Genomic DNA, 22836 nt, shown 5'->3' with positions numbered 1-22836 from the left:
ATCCAAAGATCCATTTAAAAATATTAAGGAATATTTGTTTATCACAGGGTCAGTGCAAGGAGATAACTTTATTTGTAGACCATCAACCCCCCTTTGAAATTAAAAAAAAAAAAAAAATAAAAGACTCATGTCAAATGGATACAGAGTCAAGGCCACAAAGAAGTTGTGGTCTATATACTGAGCAGCGCTCACACATGAGTGGGCAGGTAGTAGTAGCATAGGCACAAGAATTGTGTGCAAGTGACTCCAGGATGCAAGATATCCCACAGGGACAATCAGTAATATATATTTTAGTATTTAACTGTATCCAAAACCAAAAGTGAAACCTTTTTGGAAAGAAAGAATGGGAAGGAAATTCCACAACAATTTGAATTTTAGCACAAGCTGTTGTGAATTTTTTTTTTAACATTAATTTCTCTTACATTTTAGGCATTTTTTAAAAGGAGAAAAGGTGGAGGACTTGCTCTACCCTCATTTTCTCAAAAAGTACACCTAAAAACACTTTTCAGACAATTCAGGAGATAAGGAGAAAGTAAATATAGAGCTTCAAGATTTGTGCGGCCACAGTGCTTTTGCTGTGTGACTCTGACATATTAACTTGGGTCTTGTCTACACAAAAAATTATGAAGGAATAAAATAGGGTCTGATTTTAAAGTAGAACAGTTATTACAAAACAAATACCTAATATCAAAAGTGAATGGATCACTTTTAAAAAACAACAACGAGGAGTACTTGTGGCACTTTAGAGCTAACAAATTTATTTGGGCATAAGCTTTCATGGGCTAAAACCCAATTCATCAGATGCACGGAGTGGAAAATACAGTAGGAAGATATAGATACACAGTGCATAAAAAGATGGTGTCCAGTTTTCAAATTAATTCCAGTTCTGAAGTTTCTCATTGGAGTCTGTTTGTGAAGTTTTTTTGTTGAAGAATTGCCACTTTTAAGTCTGTTATTGAGTGTCCAGGGAGGTTGAAGTGTTCTCCGACTGGTTTTTGAATGATATAATTCTTGATATCTGATTTGTGTCCATTTATTCTTTTGCATAGAGCATGTCTTAGGACATGCCCAACAAAGAAAGTAACAGAACGCCACTAGCCATCACTTTCAGCCCCTAACTAAAACCTCCCCAGCGCATCATCAAGGATCTACAACCTATCCTGAAGGATGATCCCTCACTCTCACAGACCTTGGGAGACAGGCCAGTCCTCGCTAACAGACAGCCCCTCAACCTGAAGCAAATACTCACTAGCAACTACACACCACACAACAAAAATACTAACCCACAAACCTATCCCTGCAACAAACCCCGTTGCCAACTTTGTCCACATATCTATTCAAGGGACACCGTCATAGGACCGAACCACATCAGCCACACCATCAGGGGCTCGTTTACCTGCACAACTACCAATGTGATATATGCCGTCATGTGCCAGCAATGCTCCTTGCCATGTACACTGAACAAACCGGACAGTTTCTATGCAAAAGAATAAATGGACACAAATCAGACATCAAGAATTATAACATTCAAAAACCAGTTGGAGAACACTTCAACCTCCCTGGATGCTCAATAACAGACTTAAAAGTAGCAATTCTTCAACAAAAAAAACTTCAAGAACAGACTCCAACAAGAAACCGCAGAACTGGAATTAAATTTGCAAACTGACCACCATCAAATTAGGTCTGAATAAAAACTGGAAGTGGATGGGTTACTACAAAAACTAAAAACTAATTTTCCCCTACTATTACTCATATCTTCTTGTCAACTGTTTGAAATGGGCCATCCTGATTATCACTAAGAAAGTGATTCTTCCTCCTGTTGATAATAGCCCACTTTAACTGAATTGTCTCGTTAGAACTGACCCCCTACTCGGTAAGGCAACTCCCATCTTTTCATGTACTGTGTATCTATATCTTCCTATTGTATTTTCCACTCCATGCATCTGAAGAAGTAGGTTTTAGCCCACAAAAGCTTATGTCCAAATAAACTGGTTAGCCTCTAAGGTGCCACAAGTACTCCTCGTTGTTTTTGCTGATACAGACTAAGAGGGCTACCAATCAGAAACTTTTAAAAGAAAGTTATTTAATTTATGGAAGTCACTGAAATATGGGAAATGTATGTGTGTAATGATGTTGTATGAAGCAGATGGAAAAACCAAAGTTTGTTCTATCTCAGGTTGAGCTTGGAAACTGGAGGCTCAATTATCCATAAAAGAGCGCTCTTATTTATAAGAACTTACATGTTTCATTGCATATGGAAGTCAATGTTTCCATGGATGAAACATGTTTCCTAGGATGAAAATCTAATGCCATTATGCATGATTATGGGATCAACTACAGGAATAGCTGCAATGGGAAAATCATTCTTTTCAACCTGAAGGCAAACATGATGCCATCATCACTCAGCAGCTAAATGACATTTGTTTTGAGTTGTCATACGATACACAGAAAAGCCTCTTCCATGTAACTTTCCCACTAAAACAAATATTAACTTCCCCAACTGCACCACACAACCTTTTAGAATTATTTTTAAATTAATTAAATTCAAAGCCTGTAATACACCTTCTGAATATCACACACGAGAAAACAACTGGACCAAAGACAAGTTCACCCCTGTGCTGCACGTATTCCACAAGGAAAGTGGTACAATACCTGCTTTTGTGCCAAAGGTCTGTCATCAGCTTGAGATAACTTTTACATATTGCTGGTTTCTTATCTGTTCGTGCTAAGCCCCCGCAGTCAAGAAAAAATTGCGTCAAGGGTGGGCTGATTAGAGGGAAGAAAGCAAGATTATTATTCTTTAAATAGTGCTAAGAGAAGTGTGAACCTCCCCCTACATTCATTTTAACAGCATGTTAGCTAAGGCTAATTAAACATTTACCATGTAAATGTCAGTAATGATTTCTTTTCCTAAAACCTCAGGCAACATTCATATATTCTGCTTATCTGAACCACTTTATGAGTGGCACAGTACTCCACACAGACCAATACAGCCACTTGTTATAGGCACTGGAATTCTCCAGTGGGAACCACCTTACAAGGGCAGGTTCCCACCAGCCAACGTAGCCACTGGGAGATCGTGGCATATCCCTATGATCCTTGCTCTGCAGTTAAGATGGCTGAAAGCTGGCACTTTTTGATTATGTAATATTCTGCAAGACATTTTCAGGTAACTTTCAGAGCTAATATTTTAAAAATACTCCTTAATGTCTTACAAAGAATGTATTAAAATATATCACTATAGGGACAGAAAATGAATATTTAGTTCTGTGGTTAGAATTACAGAAAAGCTTGATCTGGAAAATCTGTAACTTTTTTTGGAACAAATAGTTCTAATAGCTATTATTTTAAGCAGCACAGAGAATAAGTTGTTCCCTTAAAATATACATTTTACCGTACAGAGGAAGAAAACACTGGGAGACTACCTTTAAAGGGACACCAATTAAAAAAAATATATCACTAATGACAGAAAACTGTTTACATACAAGTACTGGACCGCCTAAGATTACTACCGTAGAGATTAGAGAGAAAAAGTCTCAGCGTCAGTTTACTTTGTGCATTTGACAACCTTTCAAATACAATAGTCTATTTCATTGTTTCCCATGTATAATTTATCATTTTTCTATATTTGTGTGGGCGTTTCTCACAGAAATATGGGGAAAACATCTTGGAAAAATATCCAAGTGTATTGTAAAACCACAAAAATGAGCAGGGAGACTCAGAAGCAGGTGTAGTAATGTGCCTGAAACTATCCTAGCTCCTTTTTCTAAAACGATAATGTCACATTAAGGAATATACTTCACATGAGTAATGAGAACGGATTAAGATTTCTCTCTGGCACAATACATTTTGTAGACTCTAAATTGAACTGTTGTTAACTAGTTTGGGTAACCCAGGCCATGTCTACATCTAAAATTTTGCAGCGCTGGTTGTTACAGCTGTATTAGTAAGCGGCCACACTTACAGCAACCAGCGCTGCAAGTGGTGTTAGATGTGGCCACACTGCAGCGCTGTTGGGCGGCTTCAAGGGGGGTTCCGGGAACGCGAGAGCAAACCGGGGAAGGAGACCAGCTTCGCCGCGGTTTGCTCTCGCGTTCCCGGAGCCACCCTGCAAACCGCAGGGAAGGAGACCTGCTTGCTCGGGGTTCCGGGAACAAGAGAGCAAACCGGGAAAGGAGACCAGCTTCGCCGCGGTTTGCTCTCGCGTTCCCGGAGCCACCCTGCAAACCGCAGGGAAGGAGACCTGCTTGCTCGGGTTCCGGGAACGAGAGAGCAAGCCGGGGAAGGAGACCAGCTTCGCCGCGGTTTGCTCTCTCGTTCCCGGAACCCCGAGCAAGCAGGTCTCCTTCCCTGCGGTTTGCAGGGTGGCTCCGGGAACGCGAGAGCAAACCGCGGCGAAGCTGGTCTCCTTTCCCGGTTTGCTCTCTCGTTCCCCGAACCGCCGAGCAAGCGGTTCTCCTTCCCTGCGGTTTGCAGGGTGGCTCCGGGAACGAGAGAGCAAACCGGGAAAGGAGACCAGCTTCGCCGCGGTTTGCTCTCGCGTTCCCGGAGCCACCCTGCAAACCGCAGGGAAGGAGAACCGCTTGCTCGGCGGTTCGGGGAACGAGGAGAGCAAGCCGGGGAAGGAGACCAGCTTCGCCGCGGTTTGCTCTCTCGTTCCCGGAACCCCGAGCAAGCAGGTCTCCTTCCCTGCGGTTTGCAGGGTGGCTCCGGGAACGCGAGAGCAAACCGCGGTGAAGCTGGTCTCCTTTCCCGGTTTGCTCTCGCGTTCCCCGAACCGCCGAGCAAGTGGTTCTCCTTCCCTGGGTTTGCAGGGTGGCTCCGGGAACGAGAGAGCAAACCGGGAAAGGAGACCAGCTTCGCCGCGGTTTGCTCTCGCGTTCCCGGAGCCACCCTGCAAACCGCAGGGAAGGAGACCTGCTTGCTCGGGGTTCCGGGAACGAGAGAGCAAACCGGGAAAGGAGACCAGCTTGATTACCAGAAGCTTCCTCCTTCCACGGAGGTCAAGAAAAGCGCTGGTAAGTGTCTACATTGGATTACCAGCGCTGGATCACCAGCGCTGGATCCTCTACACCCGAGACAAAACGGGAGTACGGCCAGCGCTGCAAACAGGGAGTTGCAGCGCTGGTGATGCCCTGCAGATGTGTACACCTTCAAAGTTGCAGCGCTGTAACTCCCTCACCAGCGCTGCAACTTTCTGATGTAGACAAGCCCCCAGTGCTTTCAAGCTTTCAATAGGAGTTTAAAAATCATTTAAATATTGGTTGAACATATTTTTGTTGAAGAATCTGTTAATGGAAATGTGAATAGTCTGGGGATACATCAATCAAATGCTGGTACCTCTCTCTGATCCGTAAGGCCCACCTACCTGTCACCCTAAGCCCCTCTCCACAGGGGTATTATTTCTGGAGCCAACACTGACTAAGGACCAGAAGCAAGGGGTGGCATGTGACACTTCTAAGAATTCCCCAGCTGCCCTCTACCACTTGGAGCCAGTTTCAGTCCTGTAGGACCTCCCCAGGAGCGGGTTTGACCAATCACGGCAAGTTCCGGAGTGGGGTGACCCGTCTGGAAGAGGGTCATGTGACCCTTTTAAGACCTCCTCCCATGGTCCTCTGCCAAATGGCATGGATTTCACCCCCAAAGCCCTCCCACAAGGGAAATGTCTATCAATCAAAATAGATATAGCACAAGGGTCTAGGTGGGAACCCCTGATCTCTGGAGCTCAATGTTTGGCCGGTTGGCAGCACTTCCCCTGGAAAACCCATCACTGCATGAAACAGGCAGTCTTGTTTCGAGTGTACTTTTTCAGAAATTATGGATACACTGAGAGGAAAAATGGCCTCTTTCACTACCCTGTTGAGAACTACAGAATTCATTTTAGTTCCGAAGGTGCTTGGCTGCCTGCACAAAAAGCGCTACTTCAGCAAATATTCTGAGGAAAAGGAGGAGAGCTCTTTGGCCTTGCCGTTGATGGATACACCAGAATCTGATCCCCAGATTCAAGTGCTCATGAGGCAGACTGATGAGTACTGTTGCTTGTCGTATGCCCCAATAAAGGAAAGGGGCCATGGCTCGTCAGAGTCAACATCAGACAAGGTGAAGATGACATTGCTCAGATACGTAGACTATAAAAAGTGGTGGTCAAGGATGAGGTGCAATGCGGTAGGAACTGACCTGGGGTTGCATAAATTTAACAACAGGGGGACTTACAGCTGTTTCTTTTCCAAAAAATCTCTCACCAGCTCAATGCCACCTTTCTAGAGGACTCAGAGGCCCTGGACAAAATTATATCAGGGAGCAAAGATGAAATCAGGCCCAGCATGTTTTTGCTCAACACCAAGACAAATTGTTCAAGAGAACATCGAGCATGAAGAGGGAGACAGCTATATGGATTTAAGAAAGGTCCTTGATATAGAACTAACTGAGCCAGTGCCACATCGTGAACATAAAAGAGTTATGCAGTCTATTGTATGTGTTTCTTTTTATGCTGTCCTTAATCACTGTCTTAGGGAGAAGCTTTGTGAGGGCTGTGTTATAGATGCTCCAGCTCAGTGGCATCCTGACTGTGTGAACTGGACTTTAAGCTCCAGGCCCTGTGCACTAACTTGTGTTTGGAAAGCTTGAACACAGTTATTGCCATAGGCTATACAATGCAATGTCTGTGCTTAAACCAAGAAAATGTAGCACTGAGGGTGACCTTGGTAAATGCTCTGCAAAGCTCTTGAGACTCCAACAGCATTTTAAACAAAATTATCAAACCGAGTAATACCACTTAGCGCATTATATTGACTGCCTGATCCACACAAGAAGTTACAGAACTCTGCGTAGGAAAAAGACTACAGTACTTCTAAGAAATCTAAAAGGACTAAGTCGGGGGGACAAACATGATATAAAATGTAATAAAACTTGGTATTTGTAAATAAATAAATTTGTATTTCCATGCATCCGAAGAAGTGGGCTGTAGCCCACGAAAGCTTATGCTCAAATAAATTTGTTAGTCTCTAATGTGCCACAAGTACTCCTGTTCTTTTTGTAAATAAAATCATCTACTGAAAAGGGCTTTGTGACTATCTGTGTTCCCGTTTCAAGGTCTGAATGGTCCTTAAACAAGATGAAAGATTTGATGAGGCATCTTGATCTGTTTTCAAGGGCTATATGTCTTTTAAATAAAAATAGTTTCAGAATACCCAGCTATTGTGTCTTTAAGAAAAGAGACATATTTACAGCAAAAAGCTGAAATGAATGTAGTAGAATGCTGAGTAGAAATAAAGCACAAAGCCTCCATATTTTGTATAAAACATGGATGTTTGAGAAATGTGGTTGCATACAATACAGCTGATTCAACTCCATTGAACCATATTGATTTAACCACAATCTACTGAAAAAATGGGATTGAACTATTGCCTTCAGATAATCACACACCCATGTTTCCTTAACATTCCATCAGAGTTAAAAATTGTATCTAAAGGGTTTGGGGACAAAGCTGCCAAAAAGTTACGGGGCAGGGTCATTTAAAAAATTTTACGAAGACTAATGTGATAAGAAAAATACTAAAGAGATGTCCGCTAGGGGAGACACTCAAACCGTCATGTCTGATAATGAGGAGGCTGTATCTCAGGGGTTCTCAAACTGGGGATCGGGACCCCTCAGGGGGTTGTGAGGTAATTACATGGGAGGTCACGAGCTGTCACCCTCCACCCCAAACTCTGCTGTGCATCCAGCATTTATAATGGTGTTAAATACATACAAATGTGTTTTTAATTTATGGGGGGAGGTCACACTCAGAGGCTTGCTATGTGAAAGGGGTCACCAGTACAAAAGTTTGAAAATCACTGCTGTATCTGGTCCTGGTTTCCTAGGGGCTATGGTGACTCTCATATGGAGTCTGATTTAGAAATTCCCCAGAAAGCTCTGTAGAGGGCTTCTCCTTGTCTACACTCCATCTACTCCTGATGATCCCTGTGGCAGCCCCTTGGAAACTGACTCACAGATAGAGTCTGATGTAGAAGACACACCTATGGTTCTACAGGAGAACCCCCATATACCTCTGCAGTTGCAGAGCCCCAAATAGATGTGTATACGGAGCAAGTGAGAAGCTGCATGGGAATTTCCTAGATTTAGCTGTGCAGTGTATTTTGAAGAAGTTTGTTTTGTCAAGCTGGAGCAAATAAATTCAAGCTGGCTGGTTGTGGAAGCCACGCACAGGGGGATACTGTTAGTTCTTGACAACATTAATGGTAGGCTAGACCTAGATTATTTTATTCAATTACATTGAGAGAGCTGTAATTTAAACAATCCTTACACAATCTTCAGTAAGACTAACTAGGGATGACCTCTCTACTGAAGATTTTTTAAATCAGGCTTGCTACAGAGTAAGAGAGGTACATGTTCATGGGACATTACACTTCATTTCAATAGTTGTAAAAAAAAACATGGGTGGGAATAGCTATAGAGTTTCAAATTCTATCCTCAAGAGTCTACTTGTCCATAAAGAGAGATAGTCTTTAGTGGACTTGTCTTACACCTGGTACTAATCTGCATTTTGCGTGTGGCCTCCTGGCTGTCATGTCTAATGGTAAACCTATAGATGCAAAATCATTAGATGAAGTGAGAAAGCTGCATGAGACACTAGAGTGATCATATAAAAAAAGATTATGCTTGGCATTTCCAGGATTTCTGAAAAAACATGCTCTTGAAATGAGACAACCTTTTCACACAGCCATGGGATTTCTGGGGGGCAATGCTACTGACTGGCCAACCGTTGAGCTCCAGGGATGGGGGTTCTGGGCTAGACCCTTGTGCAATACCTATTCCGATTGGTGCACAAAAAGAGTCTGACTGGTAGAGGGCAGTGGGGAGAAATCTTAGGGTACGTCTACACTATGGGATAATTCCGATTTTACATAAATCGGTTTTACAAAACAGATTGTATAAAGTCGAGTGCACGTGGCCACACTAAGCACATTAATTCGGTGGTGTGCATCCATGGTCCGAGGCTAGCGTCGATTTCCGGAGCATTACACTGTGGGTAGCTATTCTGCAGCTATCGCATAGTTCCCGCAGTCTCCCCTACCCCTTAGAATTCTGGGTTGAGAGCCCAGTGGCTGATGGGGCAAAAATCATTGTCACGGGTGGTTCTGGGTAAATGTCGATAGTTATTCCTTCCTCCCGGGAAAGTAACAGCAGACAATCATTTCGCAACCTTTCCCCTGGCAGACGTCATAGCAAGGCAACCATGAAGCCCGTTCAGGTTTTTTTTTTTTTTTTTTTTTTACAGTCACCATATGTGTACTGGATGCCGCGGACAGAGGCGATACTCCAGCGCTACACAGCAGCATTCATTTGCTTTTGCATGATAGCAGAGACGGTTACCAGTCGTTTTGTACCGTCTGCTGCCAGTGTAATTTGGCAATGAGATGACGGTTATCTGTCCTTCTGTGCTGTCTGCTGCTATTATGGGTGCCGCTGGCTGAGATTGGCCGGGGGCGCAAAAGCAAAACTGGGAATGACTCTCCGAATCAATCCCTCCTTTATGGTTTCTAAAAATAGAGTCAGTCCTGCCTAGAATATGGGGCAAAGGTATTAGAGAAGCAGTGTATCAGATCTGTGTCAGATCCCGCAGAAATGATGAGCTATATGCCATTCACGGGGGGTGCCCCTGCAACAACCCCACCCGTTGCTTCCCTCCTCCCCCAACCTTCCTGGGCTACCGTGGCAGTGTCCCCCCCATTTGTGTCATGAAGTTATAAAGAATGCAGGAATAAGAAATAGTGACTTGTTAGTGAGATAAAATGAGGGGAAGGCAGCCTCCCCGTGCTATGACAGTCCAGGCAGGACATTAAGCGGTGCGGGGGAGAGGAGCCCAGCATCCCACTGCTCTGATAGTCCAGGCAGGACAGAATCTTTTCTTTACACAGGAAAGGGATGGGGCTGATGGAGCTCAGCCCCCAGTGGCTATGATGAAGACGGTTATCAGCCGTTCTGTCCCATCTACTGGGAATGAACAGGAATCATTCCTATTTTTACCCAGGCGCCCCTGAGGCCAGCCAGGGGTATTCAGCAGTTATCAAGCATGTTGTACCGTCCGCCACCAGGGAGAAAAGAGGAGCGGATACTGCTCTTTACTGCCACAGCATCGCGTCTACCAGCAGCATTCAGTAGACATAGAGTGACATTAAAAAAAGTCAAGAAACTATTTTTTTCCCTTTTCTTTCACGTGGTGGGGGGGGGAGGGGGTACATTGACGAGCTATTCCCTGAACCACGACGGACAATGTGTTTGAACCTACAGGCATTGGGAGCTCAGCCAAGAATGCAAATACTTTTCGGAGACTGCTGGGGACTGTGGGATAGCTGGAGTCCTCAGTACCCCCTCCCTCCCTCCATGAGCGTCCATTTGAGTCTCTGGCTTCCCGTTACGCTTGTCACGCAGCACTGTGTAGCCTGTAGATTTTTTTTTTTCAAAAGCTTTGGCATTTCGTCTTCTGTAACAGAGCTCTGATAGAACAGATTTGTTTCCCCATACAGCGATCAGATCCAGTATCTCCCGTATGGTCCATGCTGGAGCTCTTTTTGGATTTGGGACTGCATTGCCACCCGTGCTGATCAGAGCTCCACGTTGGGCAAACAGGAAATGAAAATCAAAATTTCGCGGGGCTTTTCCTGTTTACCTGGCCACTGCATCCGAGCTGAGATTGCTGTCCAGAGCGGTCACAGTGGTGCACTGTGGGATACCACCTGGAGGCCAATACCGTCGATTTGCGGCCACACTAACCCTAATCAGATATGGTAATACCGATTTTAGCGCTACTCCTCTTGTCGGGGAAGAGTGCAGAAACCGATTTAAAGAGCCCTTTATAGCGATATAAAGGGCCTCGTAGTGTGGACGGGTACAGCGTTAAATCGGCTTAACGCTGCTAAAATCGGTTTAAACGCGTCGTGTAGACCAGGCCTTAGAGGGACCACATGCCACATCTTGCTTCTGATCACACCAATCTCGGCCCCAGAAGCAATACCCCAGGAGAAGAGGGTTACTGAGGCAAATGGGTGTGTCCTTCGTGGTCAGGGAGTGAGGTCAACATTTGATTGACAATGTACCCCTAGACTAATCTGTCAAACCTACAGCTGGTGTTGGTAAGACTTAGATCTGGTCTACACTACAAAGGTTAGGTCAACACAAGGCAGTTTACATCAGCCTAACTCTGTAAGAGTCTACAAGACCATGGTGCTCTTGCCAACGTAAGACATCCACTACATCAACTCAATAACTCCACCTCTGTGAGAGTTGTAGCACTTAGGTTGACGTAGTTAGGACAAACGAATGTCTGTGTACTCAGTGTGTTACTTACATTGCGGGAGATGACAGCTTGGAGCCCCGCTGCCACCTCCTGGTGAAGAACTGGGGGGGTGGGGAGGGAGGAGAGCCTGGATCCCTGCCGCCTCCCATTGAGGGATTGTGGGGGGTAGGAGGGAAAGGAGAACTCTTCTCCCCATCCCTTCAATCCTTCATCTGCAGGCAGCCAGGCCTGGGCTCTCCCCACCCCCCATCGCACACCAGGAGAGGTCAACACCCCACAATGCCCCACCCTGTCAGTTACATTGGTGAAAGCACTCCTGGGGAAGACCTGCACTGCCAACAGAAGGAGTTAGCATGGACATGAAAAAAGTAGTAATTATTGCAACGGCTGTACATCGACCTAACTTAGGTTGACTTAATTTTGTTGTGTAGACAAGGCCTTAGGTTATGTCTACACTGCAATTTTATAGCCCAAACCCCACTAACCCAAATCAGATGACACTGGTCAGCTGAGGATGTTTAACTGCAGTGTAGACATACCCCCAGTGTGCTTTTCATTATGTTTACACTGCAGCAATTTAAAATCAACTAGTGGCCCAAGGAAATTCTAGGAACTATAACCTTGATCTCTCCCATACCATTAATATTGACCAGAAACAATAGTTAACTGGTTCCTGACCTGTAAGACATATTTTGTTATAACAAATAATATATTCTAAAAAGCTTTTGGTCCTTTCCCTCTCTTCTTGCCAAATTTCCTGGTTATTTTCCACCTTTTTATTTATTTTTTCATTAAGAGACTTTCAAAAATCCCAAAGCATTTTTTGATAATAACAAGGACCTCAGGGCAAATAATGAGAAGTGGATAGATCACTGTACTGAATCCAGGAAACCTGGGTTCTATTTCTAACTGTACCACTGGCCTGCAGGGTTGACCATGGGGTAGTCACTTCCTTTCTCTGTGCTTCAATGTACCCATCTGTGAAACAGAGATAAAGATGCTGATCTCTTTTTTTTTTTTTTGTAAAGTACTTTATAATCTATTGGTGAAAAGCCTTATATAATAGCTAGGGATTATAATTATTAATACCAAATCCTAACTCAGTACAGTTTTGGAGGGGGAAGTCACAAACAGAAAACATAATAGTCAGCAATAAGTCATTACACATAATAATTAAAGTCTCAGTTTGTTTTTGGTTCATTGTATAAAAGAAAACAGTAAGACTGAAATTCAATAAATGTATTTTAAGTCAATAGGTTAATTAACAACCTACTTTTTTTTAAAAAGGGAAGGACAGGCTATTTTATAATTGGAAACATTTAATAACAAAATGGAAACAAAAATTAACCAAATATTCCTGATACTTCCAAGTATATAGCTAGGCAGCTCTTTCTGATCTATGAATATTTAGGAATAAAATAAAAATCTTTCTAAACTATTTCACTTACAATTTTTATTATTACTTATATACACTATGTATGTTTAGTATATAATTAGGATCTTGAAATTCTTTGATCTGTTTTTGAGATTAAGCTCCAAGCAGTTCAAGTGTTTAATCAAAGGCGTTTTATAGCAGCTGCTTTTATAAAATTGGCAAGTTTAAATTTTTGTCACTAAAAGATTACACCATGCCACTTCATTTTAAATATTATAAATAGCAATTTGAAAACTTTCCAGACTGAAAAAATAACTGAAAAAAAGGAATTCAAAGCTTGCTTGTGCCCCACACATGATATTACCTTTTGCTATCTGGGAAAGAATGAATAAAACAACAACTCAGGTATCAAAGAATGGCCCTATACTTAGAAGACGACTTGGATATTTATGACCAAATCTCTTTTTAGTTTTTAGAACTATAATTTTTGATTGAGGCTGTGAGATATTACAGAGGAGGAGGGAAAACAAACCCACAGACTGCTATTCTAGGGAAACTATATACATATCCTGCAACTCTTAAGTAATACCACAGATTTCAATTGCACTATGCATGCTACTGCAAGACGAGGTTACCAAACACATCAAAATGAGGTTTCTACTGATATGATTTTTCTAAAACTTAAATTAAGGACTTTTTTGAGGGTCTGGTTTATAATTGAAGACATGCAGATACACATACCTACTTTAAAGTTACATTTAACAGCTATTTTCCTTACCAGTTGGAAAGAGCTTGTAAAGCTGCATTCATGTAACAAGTGTTTCCAATATTTTTCAATCCTGTAAGACCTGTAAATAGGAAAAATACATCAAGCAAGATAAATTTTAAAAAGAACCTTGCTGGAAAATAATCTTTTCACTCAAAGATTTACTAGTCAAATTTTGCTCCCAGTACACCTCTGCAAGCCCTTTGAGACCAACAGGTTTGCACAAGTGTAACTAAGCAGAATTTGATTCCTAAACAGATAATTTATCTCAACTCTTATTTTGCTGTTGGTTGATTGGAATACCTAGTGTAAGTGGATTTTATTTTACCTTTTTATTCACACTTAGTATCTTTATGTGACACTGTTTTGAAGAAAGATTATAAAGATAAGGGTTTGAATGTTTTAATTTTACTTGTATTTAATGAGTTTACTAGTTCAAATGAACTCTACTGTTTATCTGTATATGATTGATGTCTATAATTGTTAATTATATAACTGACAGGTTTTTAGGATTTATCAATGGCTTTTCAATATCTTTAATCTGTGCAACGAGTATTTAGATTATATAACAATATACATACATTTTCTCAGTGTGTAATTATTTTTGCAAAGGAATCAATTTTAGTTAATTTATGTTCTCTCTCTCTTTCCTGTACGAATTTATTAAGTGTGTTAATCTTTATTCAGGACAGCTTCAGTCATCCTCTCCAAGAAAATCGCATTTTCAGACTAGGACTATTTCTTTTCTTAATTAACTCAGCAAACATTATATATGCTCACTCTATCTATAGCACAAGTTATAATGGGGAAAAAAATTATTATAGGGCTCAACTGGTAAACACTGAGTCATCCTAAGGGCTTCAGAAAGACTATTCCTTCAAGTCAGAACTAGCAACTATTACATGCTCCTATCAGTTCAATTCAATTAAACTTTATCGTCACGACAGGCTATACGAGTGCTGCCAAGGTATAAATGAAATCAATAAAATAGAAGTTTGTCTCAAAATATAATAAAGTTCTTCTACAAGAATAATTGCAATGTACTACTGAAAACAATCTAATCACTACTTCTAATTACCAAGAAAAGTTACACAGCATTTAAAAATAAAATATTTAGCAATCAGACAAAGTCTTCAGCTCAACAGTTTGATAATTAACAGACACAAGAACTGCATCTCATCATTCTGATGTATGAGACAGGACTCTGCAAGTTCCATTATTAATTTTATAAAACTTGGTTCATTCAGCTAAATTAACCAAAAATATTTTCTAAAAAACAAACAAGTAAAAGAATAGAACTTAGCTTACAGGAACTGAGAAAGTCTCCTTCCTCTCTCTCCATTTAAATGATTCTGCTTTTCCCATCGCTTAACCTACATCAGACTGCCATTCCTGATTCTTCCCACCAGGAAGACATTCTCATTTAGAGTCAGAAGGTATACCAGTCACAGCTAAGGACATTTTGAAATACAATAGGGTATTTCAAAAAGTTTTTTCAAATTTTGTGTGTGTGTGTGTGTGTGTGTGTGTGTGTGTGTGTGTGTGTGTGTGTGTGTGTGTGTGTGTGTGTGTGTGTGTGTGTGTGTGTGTGTGTGTGTGTGTGTGTGTGATAATTTCATAGGCCCTGCCTGATTCTGCAGACACTTACACATGATTAACTTCACTGTGATTGTTCACAAGCATAAAGTTAAGTAACTGTGTAATCATTTAAAGGATTGGGCTTTTATTCAATACACATTTATTTAGCAAAGTTTTTAATAACTTATTAGTATAGTTTTCATCAAGTTGTAACTGAACTATTCACTGCAGTTACATTTAGAATTGCTTCATCCTGCTCTCCAATATACACCTTGTCACAAACATTTAACATTTGTTTTTAAATAAAACATTAAGATAAATTTAACTTGTGAGAGCTTATTCTTTCTTGAAGCATATACTCATAACTCTATTAGTGCTAATGGGAATTAGAATACAACTTTATCCATACAGCAACTTTCATAAAGTGTATCCCCAGAATATTTCATAGGGTTAAATACAAATAAAAGCAGGAAGAGAGAAACTAAGGCATTGACAGGTGATAAAACCAGTTTTTTTCGAAGATCTAAGAGCAGATGGTGAAACAGTGAGTTGGAGACACACAGGAAGGCTATGCCAGATGGCAAGAGTGGCAGAGGAAAAGGCTTTGGGCCAACAGGGAGGCTGAACTGGCAAAAAGCTGGTGCTAGTTGAGTCAAGGGAGAACAGAGAAGGTAAGGGAAACAAGGTCCATGAAATAGAAACCTCTCCCCATTATTGATAGGAGAAGGAATTGCCTTAAAATGTTCACCGGTGTCTCAACAAAGCAGCTCAGTAAAAATAACCAGACGATAAAGTGAAGGAAGTAGTAAACAAAGATTATTCATTATAAAAGTGATCATATTGGAGACTTCAAAAAGATGCCACATGGAGGACAAATATATGACAAATAAAACCCTCTCAGTTTTGGGAGTTTAATTACACTTTCCCCTTTTCCATTATATCAATATCAGGCTTAGGTTAACCTTTGCACTGATAGCAGTTGTCAGAGCATGAAATCCATTACTAACCTAAAAAAAGAGTGCTGGGAACTGCAGACCCAAAATGTTAACTAGTATTCAGAAAGCATTCATATAAAGCATCTTTAAAAAAAAAGCAAAAATGTTAAAACAAAATTTGCAATAACTACCAGTGACCAGTGTGGCTATGACACATATTTCAGTCCAATGAAAACTAGCAACTACACTAAACATCACAACTGCTTTCTTTATCAGTAACTGATATATTACAAACAACAACATGAGAGCCCTTTCTCGGAAGAAAAGGAAAGGATGCTGCAATTAAGCTTCAAACTGAAAATGCAGGGCTTATTTTAGAGTTGGGGAAAACAGTTCCAGCTGGAAAAGAAAATTTCTAAACAGCTGGGGAATGGATTCAAAGAAATACACATACTGTACATGGTGGAATTATTTAAGTGAGGGCATGGACAGAGCAATTAGTTGACTGTGTAGGCTTCAATCCTCCAGTTTCATTACCTCTTGTCTTCAGTTCATCTTCTTTCACCTCTATATCAAATACAGTAACTAGAGGAATCTTCAGTGTTGGATTACCAGGTATTTTAAAATCCTTATTGGAAGAAAAGGCAAAATATAAGTGTGATTATGTTTATAAGTCCATTTTTTCTTTAAGTGTTAGTACAGTTTTACTAACATATGCCTATGACCTAAACATAGGAGTTCATTCAAAATAACTGCCTTCTAAATGCATGTTTCATTTTATGTAAAGCAAAAGTAGTTTGCACCTACACTAGGAAAGCTTACTAATTCAAGCAGGTATTTATGGTAAGAATACAGCACTGCACCATTTTCTGGAAAACCTGGAAAAAATAAGTCAGTCAAAATATAATGCCAAACACTAAGATTTCCTGCTACTGCTTCAGGAACAGCAAGCCTGCTTTGCAATTCACCACATAACTATGGATTACAACACAACACTTATAAAGAATTATGTGAAAGTCAGCACAAAAATTTGCCATCAGATAGCCCACTCCATTTAATCAAGAGACAGAAAGTGGCGAAAAGGTATCCTGGCAGCTCCGGTCAACACCCTGACCGCCCAGAGTATTCAGGTGGCCTGGGGCAAAGCAGGGGAGCTGCGGCGCTTGTACACACCTGGCGACAGTCTGGGTCTTTGGCGGCATTTCAGCAGCAGGGGGCCTTTCAGTCGCTCTGCGTCTTCAGCAGCACTGAAAGGCCCCGCGCCGCCGAAATGCCACCAAAGCCCCGGAGCGACTGAAGGGCCCTCCGCCGCTGAAGACCCGGACCACCACCGGGCCAGGGGTTGTAGGGCCCCTGCAGGATCCGAGGCAAATTGCCCCACTTGCCCCTCCCTCTGGGCAGCCCTGTGACCGCCTTTTGAGTCAGGACCCCCATGGTTACAGCACTGCCAACCGGGTGTTTAAAGTCTGGTCAGCAGTGCTGCGGAGCTAAGGTAGGCTAGCCCCTACCTGTCCTGGCTCTGCACTGTGTCCTAGAAGAAGCCAGGAGGTCCAGCTCCTTGATGGGGAGGCCACAGGGCTCTGCGCGCTGCCCCCACCCCAAGCACCAGTTCCGCACTCCCACTGGCCAGGAACCACGGCCAATAGGAGTTGCGGAGGTGGTGCCTGCGGGCGAGAGCAATGCCCAGAGACGCCTGCCACACCTCTGCTTAAGAGCCGGACATGCTGTTGGCCACTTCCACTGTGCTGGTGACTGGGAGCCGCCAGAGGTAAGCCTGTAGCCCAGCCTCGAGCCCCAACCCCCTACCCCAGCCCCAAGCTCCCCGCAACCTGGAGCCCTCTCCTGCACCCCAAACCCTCATCTCCGGCCCCACCCCAGATGGAACCCTTACCCCTTGCACCCCCAAATCCCTGCCTCAACCTGCAGCCTCCCTCCCACACCCCTCATTTCTGGCCCCACTCCGGAGCCCACACCCCCAGTTAGAGCCCTCACCACTCTCCCACACCCTAACCCCTTGCTTCAGCCCAGTGAAAGTGAGTGAGGGTAGGGGAAAGCAAGCCACTGGGTGTGGTAGGAGGGGGAAGAAAGAGAATGTAGTGAGTGGGGGGCAGGGCCTTGGGTGAAAAGGTGTGGCCTTGGGAAGGGGCGGAGCTAGAGTGTTCGGTTTTGTGGAATTAGAAAGTTGGCAGCCCTAACAGAGATGCAGTGTGAGATAAAATACAATAACGATTTGCCTATGTCATTTTTATGTGAGCACATAAAGGGGAGGAAATCCTAAACAAAATTTCAAGGTAAAAAGCAAGACAAAAACGTAACAAATCGTGCCAATTTCTCCTTATGCAACTCCATGTACGCTGCAACTTTCTTGAGGGTAGGAAAACAATTGGGTATTGGATGCATTTCAAATGTGAATTCTGCAATCATGTCAAGAATTATTTTTAAGTCAAGACAGCATATATTTCAGGAGCACACGTGAATAACATCCGAAAATCCAATATATTTAGCTGAAACACTACACAATTAAAATTCTGGAGTTGGTGTTTTAAGTTAAAAAAATTATGCCCTATTTCAAATCTACTAATATTAAAACTGAAAACAAGCTAAAGTTATACAAGTATTTTTCAATCATTTCTTCAGGGGTATTTTTCCCCTAGAACTTCTGTGACTTCCCTAATAATACTGTATTGTATACATTTTGCCAATATCTTCTTGGACTCCAACCACTTAGTAGATTCCAACATATGTTGTTAAAAGAATACATGATATAGTTTCTGGTATAATTTTCTTTAAATCAATTTCTTGTAATTTTTGGGTTTATTGTTCTCCCCCAGAAAACCCCCCCCACAAAATATTGTGCTTTTATTCACTTTACTCTTTACACACTTATTTTTTACTCTTGTATTTGAACTTCAGCTGTAATTTAATAAGTAGTTAGGCATACAAATAAACAGTATCTGTCCTTTAAAATAACTCATCTGTTGAGTACAGGGAAATTCTGAGGCAGCTTCTCAAGGAAAATGTGGTATGTCTAAATATTAATTATTTAGTGTTCTAATGTGCACAGCACTGTTCAAAAGGTCCAGTCCTGCAAACTGTTACTGATTTCAGAGAGAGAAATAGGTATGTGCTAGATGTGCAAGTCAGTACCTTCTCCAAGGACGGTATTTTCAATCTACTTTTAAAATATACAGCATAGTTTATTTTAATGGCATAGTTTTAGCTTGCACATGGAATCTTTAAATACCTGGTTTTTTTTCCCTGCTTTCTTTATTTGTCCCAATTCAGCTATTTCTTTTTCATTTGCTGGAAGAGCTCATGAGGTTACACACTCAACTTGATGGCATTTCTCTGTAATGTGATTCCTTTAAAATGCAACATCTGATCAATTCCAAAATATTCTTGGCATCAATGACCAGATCCCTAATAATTTTGGTGAAAATCAGAAAGGAGGAAAGTGGGGGACACGTAGCCCATGACATCTGCTAGCACAGCCAGAGCTTCAAGGACCTCTGCAATTATCTACAGATCAAACTCCTCTTTGAGGGCACCCATTAACACCTTCCAGCCTAAGGCCTGGTCAATGAGGGCGGGGGAGAGAGGAAATCGATCTAAGATATGCTACTTCAGCTACGAGAATAGCGTAGCTGAAGTCGATGTATCTTAGATCAACTTACCTCCCGTCCTCATGGTGCGGGATTGACGTCCGCAGCTCCCCCGTCGACTCCGCTTCTGCCTCTCGCCCTGGTGGAATTCTGGAGTCGACAGGGAGTGCATTCGGGGATCGATTTATTGCGTCTAGACGAAACGCAATAAATCAATCCCCAACAGATCGATCGCTATACGGCGAGTAGTGTGGATGTACTCTAAGAATACCTCATCTCCTCTCTACTCATTCCTCCCCATAGAGTTTAACATGTTGACACCATGAAAGACTTATCTCCCAGACAAATAATAATGGTGGGGGACGGGGGGGTGGGAATGAAGAGGAAAGGGGAAAATGGTGGTGTGCATATAGGCCCTGGCAGATGTGGGGGGGGGGAAAATGAGCGATACTAGTGTGTGTGTTTCTGTGTATGTTAGGAAATGATGGACGATGCACAATCCTGGTGAGGAGAAATTGTGGGGCCCTAGTATGAAGGAGGGAGCACAGATTGTCCCTGGCATGGAGGGGCATGGGTGGCACACAAAACCCCTAGACTGAGGGTAGGAGGAAATGGGAGGTGCAAACAGATGCTGGCACGGATGGACAATAAGGGATCATGGTATGAGAGGAAGGGCAATGAGGGAGCACAAAGAACCACTGATGGTGAGGGGAGGGAAGATTGGGGGTGGCACATACAGATACTGGTATGAGGGAAGAATGGAGCACAGATCAAACCCCTGGCAGGGAGGGAGCTAGAGGGTGGCACACAGGGAGCTGGAGAGGTGAGGAATGGTGAGATGCAAGGAGCCCTGGTGTGCACAATGAGCTCTGCCTAAACAAGCTACAAAAAGTGTGCTACCCCCTAGATATTTGCTCCTTCAGCTACAAATGTTAATTGTTATAAATTATGTGTTAACAATAGTCAAGTTCCTCTACTATGTTATGATCATGTAATAAATGACAGTTTAGAAATATAGATTTCCAGTTTCATTTTCATTATAAAGTTTCCTAAATCCTGGCCATGTGTAAACGTGAAAAAGCTTAATTATCCTAACTGCACTACAAATACTATCAGCTTTTTGATGACTTAACTGTACCTTAATGTGTCTTTGATGACAGCATGCTTTCATGATTAAATTATTCTGTTCACTTTTCTTTTAAAAGCACACACACACACACACCCCACACAGACCATTTACTTCTGTCCTCTGAGGAAGCACATATCATAGGTCAAGAGACCAGAATTACTACAACAACTGTGGATGTATTGCTGAATGAGAAAAAAAATCTCCAGTAAGAAAAAAATTACATAGCTTGTTAGTAATTTATAACAATGCAAACCCAGTAAGTTTTACTGAGCTATACCAGAAATATAAGCTCATGCAAATCCTCTTAAATTATGTTATATTAGTGGCTGAATGAATACAGATTGAGAGGTGCCTGCATGTTTCTCTTGATAAACACAATACTTGTGTCTCTGTGTGAATTTGCACCTTTCTTTGGCTAGAGGCTCCATAAACAGACACCAAAACAACTTACTCTTCTGCCAGTAACCAGTAATTATTTGAATATAACAATTAAAAACTTCTCATTAACCACAGGATGGGAAGCAAAGCTAAACGATTATTCCCGTCCTAAAAACTCAAATGTAATTTCATTTTCTCTGGCTGAATAAAAAATAAAAATAAAATACACTCATAACATCATTCTTGGAAAATAAGTAGAGTGATACACAGAAAGATTTAATGTAGATTGGACGTTAAGGTGCATTAGTCCTCAGAGACATAAGAAGGGAAGAGCACAATACAGAGAATCATATTATTTCCAACACCAGATAAGACACAACTGGGAAATAAGACAAAGCCCAGCTAAAACAAGGTCTGTGTGTATTTCACTTGTTTAAAGAACATACCTGTACACTATTTCCTTGCGTTTGGTGAGACAGTCTGGCATTTGGTAATGGAGAATGAGATCCCAATTTTCTATCCAAAAACACCTCTTTGCTACATGTATAACACCAGACACGCAGGGTGGTAAGGTTGACAGTTAGACAGTGCTTTGTATCCTAAATCAGAAGAAAAAAAATCATTTTGCAACTTACATTAAACCTCAATGTGTCCAACCCAGAACTGTATTAATATGTGAAATCTTTCAAAAAAGACTAACATGTAGAAGGTAAAAATGCTAAATTTAGCAGCAATTCAGCTGTTCCTGAAACCCAAGCTTCTAACTCGCAACACCTAGATTGAAGGTGTCTAAACCACATCACAAACACCATCCAAGAGGTATTTCTGCTTTAACTATCAGTACAATCTGAAAAGAGAATATCTCAGTGTGGTCCATAATCATCTTAATCTGTTACAATTCATTTGCCAAGAAAATATCTGGGTATTGGTAGGGCCCTATAAAATTCATAGTCCATTTTGGTCAATTTCATGGCCAGATGATTTTAAAGTTAGTCAATTTCAAATTTTCAGATGTTTACATCTGAAATGTCATGGTTTTGTAATAGTAGGGGGTCCCAACCCAAAGGCAGTCAGGGTGGGAGGGTCATAAGGCTATTGTAGGGGGCAGGTTGTGGAGCAGCCCTGCAGGGGAAGAGGAAGTCTCGTTCCTCCCCATCCCCAGCTGGGACTAGCAGCTGGAGCCCTGTACAGGGTAGGAGTCCCCAGCCCTGTGCAAGATTTCATGGTCTGTGATGCGTTTTTCACAGCCATGAATTACCAATACTTAGCGCCCTACCAACGGGATAGAGTATTTTCACCTCTAGGTCAGTATTTAAAAATCTCCCCTGTAGATAGCAAGTAATCAAGTCTTTGGCCCTTAAAAAGCTGTCATATGTAACGTAAAATGAGACATTTTAGCTCAGTTCCTAGAAAACTACAAACTTAATAAATAATAATAATAGGAGATATACCTATCTCCTAGAACTGGAAGGGACCTTGAAAGGTCATCGAGTCCAGCCCCCTGCCTTCACTAGCAGGACCAAGTACTGATTTTTGCCCTAGATTCCTAAGTGGCCCCCTCAAGCTTCATGTTGCCCCCTGTCCCCTTTGCTCCACCAAGTCTCCAAGCCTCTTTTGACAGTTTGCCAGCTTCTCACATAAATCAGCCTTGTGGATTCTTCCACATGGCTTTCTATGTATATAGAATCATAGAATCATAGAATATTAGGGTTGGAAGGGACCTCAGGAGATCATCTAGTCCAACCCCCTGCTCAAAGCAGGACAAATATGATAT

The 22836-nt window shown here is 41.9% G+C and overlaps 1 protein-coding gene across 10 annotated transcripts in view; it reads right to left on the bottom strand.

Moving 5' to 3' along the window:
- USP33 (ubiquitin specific peptidase 33) overlaps positions 1-22836 on the bottom strand; it is a 96092-nt gene that overhangs the window by 50799 nt on the left and 22457 nt on the right. For 9 of the 10 annotated variants that reach the window (XR_004001706.1, XM_030573561.1, XM_030573565.1 and 6 more), the window contains exons 5-8: positions 21509-21661; positions 16491-16581; positions 13453-13522; positions 2653-2766 (exon numbers count right to left, since the gene is read on the bottom strand). Coding sequence is in view for 9 of the 10 variants with exons in the window: in XM_030573561.1 (XP_030429421.1) it covers positions 2653-2766; positions 13453-13522; positions 16491-16581; positions 21509-21661 (428 nt within the window). In the remaining variant the exon portion in view is untranslated. Of the gene's footprint in view, positions 1-2652; positions 2767-12214; positions 12551-13452; positions 13523-16490; positions 16582-21508; positions 21662-22836 lie in introns of those variants that run through there. The other variant, XM_030573570.1, reaches the window with a different exon arrangement.

The sequence above is a fragment of the Gopherus evgoodei genome, chromosome 8 (assembly GCF_007399415.2).
Source record: "Gopherus evgoodei ecotype Sinaloan lineage chromosome 8, rGopEvg1_v1.p, whole genome shotgun sequence".
NCBI classification, from domain to species: Eukaryota; Metazoa; Chordata; order Testudines; family Testudinidae; genus Gopherus; species Gopherus evgoodei.
Note: the sequence above shows the minus strand (reverse complement) of the source record. Positions and strands in the feature narration are given on the sequence as shown.